The sequence below is a fragment of the Carassius gibelio genome, chromosome A12, assembly GCF_023724105.1.
Source record: "Carassius gibelio isolate Cgi1373 ecotype wild population from Czech Republic chromosome A12, carGib1.2-hapl.c, whole genome shotgun sequence".
Classification (NCBI taxonomy): domain Eukaryota; kingdom Metazoa; phylum Chordata; class Actinopteri; order Cypriniformes; family Cyprinidae; genus Carassius; species Carassius gibelio.
In genome coordinates this window covers 15,331,522-15,343,453 of record NC_068382.1, presented here as the reverse complement: position 1 = coordinate 15,343,453, position 11,932 = coordinate 15,331,522, and the positions used below count along the sequence as shown (strand labels likewise).

The window sequence follows — 11,932 nt, the reverse complement described above, 5'->3', positions numbered from 1 at the left end:
ACGTCCGACAGAAACGGTTCTCGGTTCAGTGTATGAATAAATGTCGAAATAATTATTATTTATTATTGTTCTGCGTAGTTTGAAGAGAAACATTTTTGGATCTTTATCCCGAATATATATATTTTTTAATCAGGAAGAGGCTGGGGGGTCAAATGGGGGGTCAAGGCATTTTTTGGCAGGGTCTTGAGACCCCCCAAGACCCCCCCTGGCGCCGCCGGTGGTCATGGGTGTGGTGATTTAAAAAGAAAGATTCAGCAAAGTATTTTGTTGTTGAATTAACTTACCATGGCTCTTAAAAAAATGCGTAAAAAGAGTGAAGAAATAAATAACTGAACACCACAACATTCTCTAAAGCCCTTTAATGTGTTTTATATATAAAGAACAAAGAACAAATGCTGTCATAGGTCTTAATATTTTATTTATTCATTAGATTTTTCAAAACTATTTTTTTTTTCATAATAAATCTTCACTTTGAGGTCATCAAAGAATTGTCACAATAAAAACAAAAGAAGGTATTATAGAAAAATTGTACACAAATAAAAAAACACGCAAAAAACAAAAAGCAACATTTTATTCAGAATGTCATAGTTTATACCTCTTGTACATTCCACACAGTACAAGATAGCAGAGAGAAGAATGTTTGCAACACTTTTGAAGGGTTGTTTTTGTGTCTTTGTGCTTTTTAGCTATAATCCAATACTCAGTTTTGGGGGGGATGAATTCATTTGTTACTTTTTGAAATTATGATATTGTCTCTCTGCAGAGTCCTAAATACCATGCATAATTTGTTTGGTCACTAAGACAAGCAAGAGGATATTGCTTAAACAGTCCAAAATCTTGTTTTCCACATGTCTGTTTGCTTTCCAAAACCTATACTCATCTTTTAATGTTGACACAACAGCAATTGCAAAGAAAAAAATAAAAATTAATTAAAACGAACAAAGAAATAAACAAAAAGGAATGAGTATGTCAAAAAAGAAAAAAGAAAAAAAAGAACAGATGTTGGAGATGCACATAAAGGAGGGAAAATAAAAACGGTATAGCTAATGGCAGAAAAGGTTCTATCGCTATAGCAACACATTAACATTGAATATTCTGTTTTTCATTTATTTTCACCTTGGTTTTTTTCTTAAAAAAAAGAAAAAAAAAAGTTTGAAGAGCAGGTATACTGTAGTTGGCATCGTCTATATAACAGGCTATAAAACACCACTTCAGCCACAGTCCAGAGAGCACACAGATAGTCTTTGCACCGTATATAAACATGTAATAAGATACTTTACGTGCATGGAGATTTTCCTCAATCTATCCCGAATGGCCCCGGTATTCCTTGTCGTCATCTGTCATCGTTTTGACAAACATACAAACAGAAAGAAAATCCATCATCCTTTACACTTGGATTGATATTTAAGGCCTCCACAATTCTCTTTGACACCAAGGGTTCTGTCCACCGAGTGGAAATCAGTTCGGATCCCACAAGGAGCGGTCCTTTCTCATCCAAACCTGCAATACTGCTATCAGAAAAGGGAGTCAAATACTTTGGCTGATTTAACAATCATAGGAAGCATCTCATTTTTAAGTCCTTCACTCCTTTTCCGTCTGTCCCATTGGTGAATGTCTGTTTGGATTGTTGCAGATGGTTTGTCTGGCTTTAGAACGAAAATATTCCGGCAACACATATACAGGCAACATAATATGAAATACACTTAATTCTAACCAACGGCCTTGTCTCTCAGTGATCCACAACTGTATTGACTACGTGGATTCTTCTTGAGCAGTTCTTTTCACACCTTTCAGCTTAGTAAAGTTCTGGTGTGCTTGGTTGTAAATGATGTTTTCTTGTTGTTAGTAACAGTATATTGTGTCTTAGGTCAATCTAAGACAGTTTTGTCTTTTTCTATTTTTCTTTTTTTTCACAATTGCTATACACAGGTGGATCTCCCCTCCCCTTTTGTGTGTGAGTTCAGAGCACAAGATCTATGGTTGGGTTGTAAGGGGCGGGGAGAAGGTCTGTGAGATCAGACGTAGTACTCCTTGTCCTTGTTCTTTTTATCTTTTTTATTTTTGGGCACGCCAATAGGCTTTTCTTTGACGGCGGCTCCGTTGGGCTGTGTGGCTGAATTACTAATGTAGTTACGGCTCTCATCCACGTGGTACGAGCCCTCGTCACGATTTCGGTATTTGTACATGGCGTAGAGCAAGATTAGGATGCAAAGGGCGGCTGCAGCGACGATGCCTACGACCATGCCCGTGGTGCTGCTGGACTCCCGAATCACTTCTGGGCTGGGGTAACCCTTGGCTTCAGGCAGTGGAGGTCGAGCTGTGGAAACACAGGAAAGGAAAAGAGAGAGAGATTCTGATTGGTTAATTGGGGCTTTCAGTTGGCAATACACTTTTTCAGCAATTTCCCAATATGCACCATCATTCATGGCAATGCTAAATATTAGTCAAGGTCAATTGGGTAACCGAAAACACTGCTTAAATCGATCTTCTAGTCAGTGATCTTTTCATTGATGAATAATTTGTCATAATTTTCGCACATGAAAACAAGACTATAACGAAATAAAAACTTGTTTTGAATGTCAAAAATTATGACGAAAATCTATTGACATTTTCATCAAAGAAAAAAAAAACTACTGACAAAAAATGTTGAAATGATGCCAGAAAAACCCTCAATTTCGGTCAGGTTTTCTAAATGCACACACCTGAGTCACGCACACAGAAAAGCACCTCGCACACAATGGATACTGAATTTGGCTCTCTTTCACTTCGCATTAACAGAAAAATGATGTTGAATTGTATGTTTTGATGAGTATTCATGTAAATACACTCGGTTACGTCTTAAGTGAACAGTTGGGAGAATACTGGATATAATAATGTATATCAGTATAAAGCACCCGTGCATTCAGTTTTAAAGGGAAAGCAGCTTAATTTAGTTGCTCTTGTCTGTCATTAAAGAGCCAGACAGATGGGAAATCAAAAATTACCTGTATTACAGTGTATGATGTAGCTGTCCATCAGTGTAAACAATGTGCAAAGTAATTAAACCAAAAAGTACACGATTTATAAAGTTATTGGCTTCTAACGTAAGGAGTCGACTCTGAATCGCTGAAACGAGTCGTTATAGATTTTAAATCTTTTGCCCATCTCTATGTACGTCACTAGAAACACTTTGCATAATAATCACCGTCTACCGTCTTGGGAGAAACTGAACTCTGACCTGCCCAACCCCCCACACAGACGCTCTGGTTGGTGTGATAGCATCATGTTGAGGAGACAGTGTGTTTTTAATTGTAAAGGCAAGTTAGTTTTATTTTCACTGCCAAGGAATGAAGATCAGAAGAACCAATGGCTAAAATTAATTTTTACCACAATAACAGAGCAGTACAACAAATCCCTTTTGTTGTGTTCACAACATTTCACTGATGACTGATTTTCTAATCTCGGTGAGTACAGCGGGATTTTCAAAGCGTTTGGCCATAAAAGAGGGTCCATTACCAACTTTATTTAACAACGAGCATCTCCGAATCACAACGCGAAGTATGATTATGAAGTTATGTGTCTGTTTTCTCCCGAGCGTCTTATCAGTATGTGTGCTGTCTGCAGCCTGTCTGCGCTGATCGTCATGTACAAACACGTCATTAAAATGAAGTGTAACTCCGTGAATACTCAACGAAGACATGTCTACTTTAAAACTAAACAAGTGCTGCCGAAAACAGATATTCTGAATCTTTTGAACAGCTTCGCGCGAACCGTTTGAGGATCTCTGAGAATTGAGGTAATTTTAAAATGATATTTTGACAAAATGACAATGTTTTTTAACCTTGGCTGGATTTAAACCTAATGTACAGGACTTATAAACAGTGATAGGAAGCTTAGAATTTTCATCTTACTGGCTCTTTAATGTTACTCAAGCAACAAAACAAAGAGAGAAAATCACTCATTGCTCTTGACTGAATTACTTTAGTAACTCTAATAAGGATTAATTTAAATTTATTTAAATAAATATGTCTGCTTGAAAGAATGAAGAATGTGGTTATAAAGTTATAAAGAATGCATATTATATAACCATTGGTATTTCACTGGAAGGAGGACCATGTTCTTGTTAATGTGTGTGACAGCAGTTAAATCTGTGTCTGTTGCATGATGCAACCTTAACATAATTTGTCAAAAGACTAAAACTAAATCAAAATCTGTTAAAATAAACACTGCTTCCAGTGGCACAACTGACTTCTCAAACCCTGCTCCTGGGAGCTATGGACCCTATCGACCCCATGTTTCATTGGGGTAGGAAATAAAATCTCCCACTGGTTCCCAACCCTGTTCCTGGAGTAACCCAACAATATACATTTTGGATGTCTCTCTTTGACACATCCATTTCAGGTCTTGATGTCTCTACTAATGAAGTGTTAGTAGAGATTCAGGTGAGTTTAATTTGGGAAACATACAAAATGTTCTGAGTTGGGGATAGCACGTCCTGATTTTGCCAAGTTCGAAGTGTTCCTAGGTCAACATATTTTGTTGACCCTGGAACAACATTTTACTCCAAAAATATATTCTTAACCATATCCCTACACCTAAACCTAACCTTAACCATGAGTAATCCCTAAAATCAGAGGAAATGATAGATGAATGACACTGATGTACAAGCACCAGACACTGATTTTAAGCGTAAACTTCACAAAATCTAAAAACTGGTTCTTCAAATCTGATTGGTTAATCACAATGTTGTTCCAGGGTCAACAACGATGTTGTCCCAGGAACATGTCTCACTTGGTAAAATCAGGTTCTGCGTTGGGGATACTCCTGGGACCAGGGTTGGGAACCTTGTACATCACAATACTGAAGAAATGATTCACTGCTACTTCTGTTTCATTGCAATAATAGTACTATAATATTGTTGGGGTGCTGATCTTGTTGCTAAGCCATTTGTTTTGTAAACTAACACTTTTTATTTTCCTTCGTTTTAAGATAACACTCAGGTAAAATAATAACTTCAACTCACATCAATATTTCATGTCAACATATTTACATATTTATATGGTTAGAAGCCATTTAATTAACTCCACGTTGGCGTCGTCCATCACCCTGTCAAGATTTAATTTGCAATAATGACCAGCTGATTGCCCCTTTCTTAAAAACCTTTAAGTAATTGTTCTTTCTTCTTACTTCTTTCACACAGTAACAATATTATTCTATAGCCAAGTTCTGAGCGGACGAGAAATACGAAAAGAGGAATGAAGCTAGAAGAAACTTGAAAGTAACCCAAAAATCAATATTTCTTTTCCAAATTGATTTCTCTCCTGATGAGATTAGATATCCCACTGAGAATCTGCTTCACGGCACCGTACAGTCACTTGAGTAAATAGGATATGAACCACAAAAACGACACTCAACCTTGCTATAAGGGCTGCACGATTATTCGAATGCAATTGTCATGCGCATTATGTTAGTAAAGCCGGTTCTGTAATCAGCAGTAAATCATCATCATGTGCTTTCAGATGGAACACCTTTTATTACACAGAGCCATAGTTCACTGACAAGTTACGAAAAAGCTGACGATTTTATTGTGCGATTATGAAATCAAAGAAATCGTTTGGGTTAATGACACCTGTTTGCGTAGCTTCTAAGTGAACTATGGCACTGTGTAATGTCAGTAAATGCTGCTCCATCTGAAAGCATGTGAAAATACCACATTTAATAACATGTTTTTACTCCAAACTCACTTAATAAATAAATCCTTCTGTGAGATGATGTGGCTTCTTACACAGAATAAGGCACGCAACATATTTCATAGAATTCTAAGCAGTGATAAAGGCATTGCATTATAAATATATTTATTTGAATGAAAATTATAATAATAATAACTCAGATATGTCATAGTCGTGTGTTTATTAGTCATGTTGAATCATTAAAAGCAGTTAAATCTGCTGTTTATCCAGCTACCACTACAGGCATTTCCTGGGTTTCTTCTTCGGGGCATGTTTGGACTTTCAGTGCTTCACTGAAAGATACACATGACAATCGCAGCTTCTGTCGAATCGAAATTTTGATTCCATTTCAATAAATCAGGCAGCCCCACTTGTTATATATATATATATATATATATATATATATATATATATATATATATATATATATACAGTGGGGATCGAAAGTTTTGGCACCCCTTGCAGAATCTGTGAAAATATGAGTAATTTTCAAAAAATAAGAGAGATCATACTAAATGCATGTTATTTTTTATTTAGTACTGTCCTGAGTAAGATATTGTGCATAAAATATATTAACATTTATTCCACAAGACAAAAAAACTGCTGAAATTATTAAAATAACCCTACTCAAAAGTTTGGGAACCCTTGGTTCTTAATACTGTGTTCTGTTACCTGATGATCCTCGACTGTCTTTCTGTTTTGTGATGGTTGTGCATGAGTCCCTTGTTTGTTCTGAACAGTTAAACTGAGCAGCCTTCTTCAGAAAAATCTTTAAGGTCCTGCAGATTCTTCAGTTTTCCAGCATCTTTGCATATTTGAACCCTTTCCAGCAGTGACTTTATGATTTTGAGATACACCTTATCACACTGAGGACATTTGAGGGACTGAAACACAACTATTTAAAAAGGTTCAAACATTCACTGATGCTCCAGAAGGAAACAAAATGCATTAAGAGCTGGGGGGTGAAAACTTTTGAACACAATGAAGATGGCCAAATTTGTCTTACTTTGTTGAAATATAATTTTTTTCCATTTAGTTCTGCCCTTCGTAAGCAACAGAAGATACTAGTATGTTTCCCGGTACACAAATAAAGTACAATTTACCTTGATCTTCAAATTCCAAAAGTTTTCACCCCCCAGCCCTTAATGCATCTTGTTTCCTTCTGGAGCATCAGTGAATGTTTGAATCTTTTTAAATAGTTGTGTTTGAGTGCCTCAAATGTCCTCAGTGTGATAAGGTGTATCTCAAAATCATAAAGTCACTGCTGGAAAGGGTTCAAATATGCGAAGATACTGGAAAACTGAAGAATCTGCAGGACCTTAAAGATTTTTCTGAGGAACGCTGCTCAGTTTAATTGTTCAGAACAAACAAGGGACTCATGCACAACCATCACAAAACAGAAAAACAGTCGAGGATCATCAGGTAACAGAACACAGTATTAAGAACCAAGGGTTCCCAAACTTTTGAGTGGGGTTATTTTAATAATTTCAGCATTTTTTTTGTCTTGTGAAATAAATGTTTAAATATTTTATGCACAATATCTTACTCAGGACAGTGCTAAATAAAAAAATAACATGCATTTAGTATGATCTCTCTTATTTTTTGAAAATTACTCATATTTTCACAGAATCTGCAAGGGGTGCCCAGACTTCCGAGCCCCACTGTGTGTGTGTATATATATATATTATTAGCCAACACCGAATGGACAAACTTGTAGTGTAAGTTTGTGCTAACACCTTACTTAGTGATCAGAACGGATATGTTGCACATTTCCCATGAGTCGTGACCATTGAGTAAACCTCACTTCCTGGCTATTTATTCCTGGCACAGAGAGTAGTATGGTAGGTAGAATAGTGTGGTATAGTTTCTTCTGATTTATGTCTGTTGGAGAGGGGACAGTAACTGAGAGACAGTGCGGCTGCAGGCTGTGCGCAAATGCTCGACAAAACAACACCTGCGACAAAGCCGTTTACAGCTTAGGCCCGATCCTCTGCAACCCGCAGGTGCAGGAAATGAGAAGATGACAAAGTACAGCAGGGAATTATGGATGGCGACCTCTGCTCAAACATCTGTTTTTAGAAATGTTGTGTGGAAGGAGGACACTTTGGGGATCCGTTACATCATTTATCTGAGACCTTCTGAGCTTTGGCCAACATTTTATGTTTCTTCTTTTTTCTGTGCTTATTATCAAGAACATTGCTTGATTTGTTAGCATGTTTTTCTGTTATGTCATGGACATGCTTTCATTGCCCCATGTATAATATGATTGCGACATGGGCCACTAGCGGTTGTAACTAATCCACCTGAAGGAACCCAGATTGGGTTAACCTTTGTGCTTCATTTTTCATGTCGAAAGTGGTTTGCGCAGTCGACTGAGTAACCAGGATGTGCCCGCTGCGTGGAGAAATGAGAAACGCAGTATGTGCTACGCTAGCATGCTCTCTGGCCTTTTCTGAATTTATACCTCAACAAAATTCACCAGGTCTTTTTAACCTGCACACAAGCAATGACATACAATAGGGATTATGGGTGAAATAAAAAATAAAATAAAATAGACTTTAGCATATGTTTTATGTGGCAAACTGGCAAAATGAAATATGTGAGTTGAAATTATACAGAAGCACAAAGAAATTTGATGACAGGCACAAGTTTAAGTTTGTTTAATATAATGACCTATTTAAAAACTCATCTAAGCAATGAGCTCCCTCTGTGCCAAAAAGAAAATTAAAAAAACTATATTTACAGCACATAAACAGGGTAAAGGATTTAATTTGGTTTAATGAGATATTAATGTCTGTTTAAAGAGGCAAAGGCAGATTATACAAATATATATTTCAGCGCACATTGTGAATACTTTGATAAATGAGCACATAAGCAACAACTCAGCTCAGGTAACAGCGAATCCTAACTGGCAACAAAACGATAAAAGCTTTTTCGAGTTAATCTGAGCTCCTGTTTAAACTAGCTGCAACAAGCGGTGAATGCCGCTACATTTTCTATTTCTGCACAGCAGCTTCGGATTTTTAAACATCAAACATAGATGAGCCTAGTAAAGGTTGTTTTTGGAAGCTGAGAAACATCGGATAGGACAAAACCCTCAAGATCCAAAAGGAACACCACAAAATGGATGGCGCTTCATTGAAGTGCTGAAAATACAACAAGTGTTCTAGGTTTTTACGCTCTCCACTTCGCTCTCGCTGTTATGATTGGCTGTTGTGTTGCGTTGAATTTTTGCATTCGGTGTGAACAGGAAAATTTACTTCTTGCTGGAATCTTGTTGCACTTGACACAACGGACACATTATTTCTCGGACTGTTTTTCTGCTGTACAATGTATCCACTTGGCTGAATTTGTGAGAAATGCTGCCATTTGGCATTTTAACACTATTTTTGTAATGATTTGTAAAATGTCAAATATAAGGAATGATTCACCCCCAAATTATAGTAAGCAGACACTACACAGAAAATGGATTTGCGTTATTTTACTTGTACTGTAGCCAAATAATCTTTCATGGAGTGTTTTCAAACAGAATGATGGAAAAACGGTGAACAATTTTGGAACAAAAGAATACATATGGACGGTAATAATATAAAAGAAAGATGACTGACCTAACCCACCTGAACTTGGGTCGCAAGGGTCAATGTCCTCATCGTCGCTGGGACATTCTGCCGACGCTACCAGAAGATCATCCTGTACCAGAGAGACACAGAAGAGACGAAGGGTTAGTCAAAACACCTAGTGGCATCATTACAGTTTCATAGGGCTGCTGTGTCATCTAAGGCCTCATGCTGTGAAAGAGAGAGAGAGGAGCAAAAAAAGGAAATGTCCTTTCTACTTCCACTCTGACATCTCTCACAAGTCTTCTTTGCTTTGACTCACAGGCGTGATCAAGGTTGTCCTAACCATCAAAGGTCACAACATCTCTGCAAAAACTACTGTTTCTGTGTTCATATCACCTAATGGTACAGTCTGGAGAGACTTCCAAATCAAGGCAGTCGGAAATATTATCAAACACATACTCGCACATACACAAAGATTTCACAAATCCCTTGACGAATGCAATTCTGCAGTTTACTTAAGACAGTCACGCAGGAACATGTGGTGTGAGGAGCATCAAATCCCCTCACATCATTCCCTCCCGCTGGAAAACAATCTCATCAAACATGTCTTTTAATCTGAAATAAAACCATAGGAAGCAAATCTAAAGACAAGCCCTATCAATGAAAACACACGCCGCTGAGTCGCGCACAACACCACATACTGAAGGAAATCTTGCCTCTGCTCCAGTGATGGTTCCGAAGGGAAAGAAAGCCATGTTGAGATTTCACGGTTTGAATTCCAAAGATGGTATCCGACTGAGGTTTAATAGCTCAGAACGTCTCTCCGTGCAGGAATTCTCCATCAACTATGCAAAAAGGCTGCGAGCTCGACGTTGCTCTCAGTGCTACGGCAGAAAATTCCATCTGACGACGTCGCTCTGGTGGCATCCATTTAGTGCCAGTCTTCACACTTCTCTCTCTCTTTCTGCAATTAGCCGGAGTGTGTATACATTCGCCAGCTGGTCAAACGTGTATAGGCATGTGTGTTTGTCCCAATAGAAAGCAGAACTGGTTGAGTGTGTGCGCGCAGGGAGGAAAGACATTGATTTGTCTCTCTGAGCTCACACAGTCCGCCCACAAGGCTGCGGGGCAATGCCCACGCCGATCAGGACCTTTACCCATCATCACAGCCACGAGGACCGCATGAAACAACACGGAAAGAGAAAGAGAAAGAGACTGAGAAGAAAGGGAGAGGAAAATGGGAGTGGGAGGGCACCCTGCACAGTTGTTTTAAACTGGTTGCTGTAATCACATGGTTGCCATTTTCCTTGCAGTGATATCTGTTCAACTCCCAGCTCTCAAACACCCTGCAAGTAGGTCAGTGCGGGTGAATAATTTAGATCCCTGACGTTACAGTGCTGGTTTATGTGCTGCTGCTGCTGGAAGGCTGGGAGACATGGAGGTAATGTGTTGCAGCAGGAGTGCACAACAGAGCCCTCGCTAAAGGCCAGCAGCAGCATGTGTCTGCCTGACTTTACAGAGAAAAAGAATAATAAAATATAGGTCCAAGGAACCACAGGCCGATGGGTGAAGTCATCCATACCGCTCCGTCTCTCATTCTGTCAACTGACATATAATGCATAAAAGACCTCAATTACCATAGACACTGAATTAAGTAGTCAACTGAAATGTGGTTATGTTTCTGATAAAAGAGATGGGGTAAGGTACACAGTTTTAATAATGCATAGGCTAAGCATGACAGACAACTTAGACACAGTGTTCCCTCTCTTGAGATGACCACAGACAGAAAGGAGGGAGTTCTAGAATGGTGAAGGAGGAGTGGGATGAAGTGTTGTGTAGTGGTTAAAGATCAGCAGGAAAGTGAAAGCACAAGAGGAAATCCATGAGGTATCACTACTGTGCCGGAACAGACATCCTAACATGTAAGAGCTTGGCAACATATATTGAATTTTAACAACATATACTGCTGTTCAAAAGTTTGGGGGTTGGAAATATTATTAAAAAATATTATTTAAAGGAATCTGTTACTCTCACCCAGGCTTCATTAATTTGATAAAAAAATACTGTAAAATAGTATTATTGTGAAATATTACTACAATTTATAACGGTTTTCTATTTTCATATATTTTAAATTTTAATTTATTCCTTAACTTTTTTTTGTTTTCTGATGAACAGAGTAAACAAAGAAATATATTTGAAACTTTAGTAACATTATACATACGTATCTTTACTGTCACTTCTAGTCAATTTAGTGTATCTTTGCTGAATAAAAGTATTAATTTATTTTCTGACCCCAAACTTTGCAACTAAAAATTGTGTATTTTCAATGATTCTTTAAGCAATATTAAAATAAATTCTAATTATGTTTCCTAAATAACACGTCATTAGACGAGTTTAGAGATCCTTCCTTGACTTATTTTGTTCCAGTAAAAACTATCCTTTTCAACTATAATTCAAAACTTGGAATTCACATATTTGTGTGCTCACTCAAAAATGTTCAAGGACATACTCAAATGGCATTTTGAATGCATTAAAAAAACATGCCTTGACTATCTTAAGTAGATTTTCTTTTTCATGTTTTGAATTTGTAGATCTTACATTGAAGCGTTTTTAATCTATTTGGTCACAGTTAACTCTTCGGTTGCAATAATGGTATGAAACAGC

The 11,932-nt window shown here is 37.6% G+C and overlaps 1 protein-coding gene across 13 annotated transcripts in view; it reads right to left on the bottom strand.

Moving 5' to 3' along the window:
• Positions 1–401: 401 nt before the first annotated feature.
• Positions 402–11,932, bottom strand: part of LOC128025257 (neurexin-1a-like) — a 168,914-nt gene continuing 157,383 nt past the window's right edge. For 11 of the 13 annotated variants that reach the window (XM_052611441.1, XM_052611435.1, XM_052611432.1 and 8 more), the window contains 2 exons: positions 9,317–9,398; positions 402–2,317 (listed from right to left, as the gene is read on the bottom strand). In XM_052611441.1, coding sequence (XP_052467401.1) covers positions 2,016–2,317; positions 9,317–9,398 — 384 coding nt within the window. In that variant the 3' untranslated portion in view covers positions 402–2,015. The remainder of the gene's footprint in view (positions 2,318–9,316; positions 9,399–11,932) is intronic. The other 2 variants (XM_052611434.1, XM_052611440.1) reach the window with 1 other exon arrangement.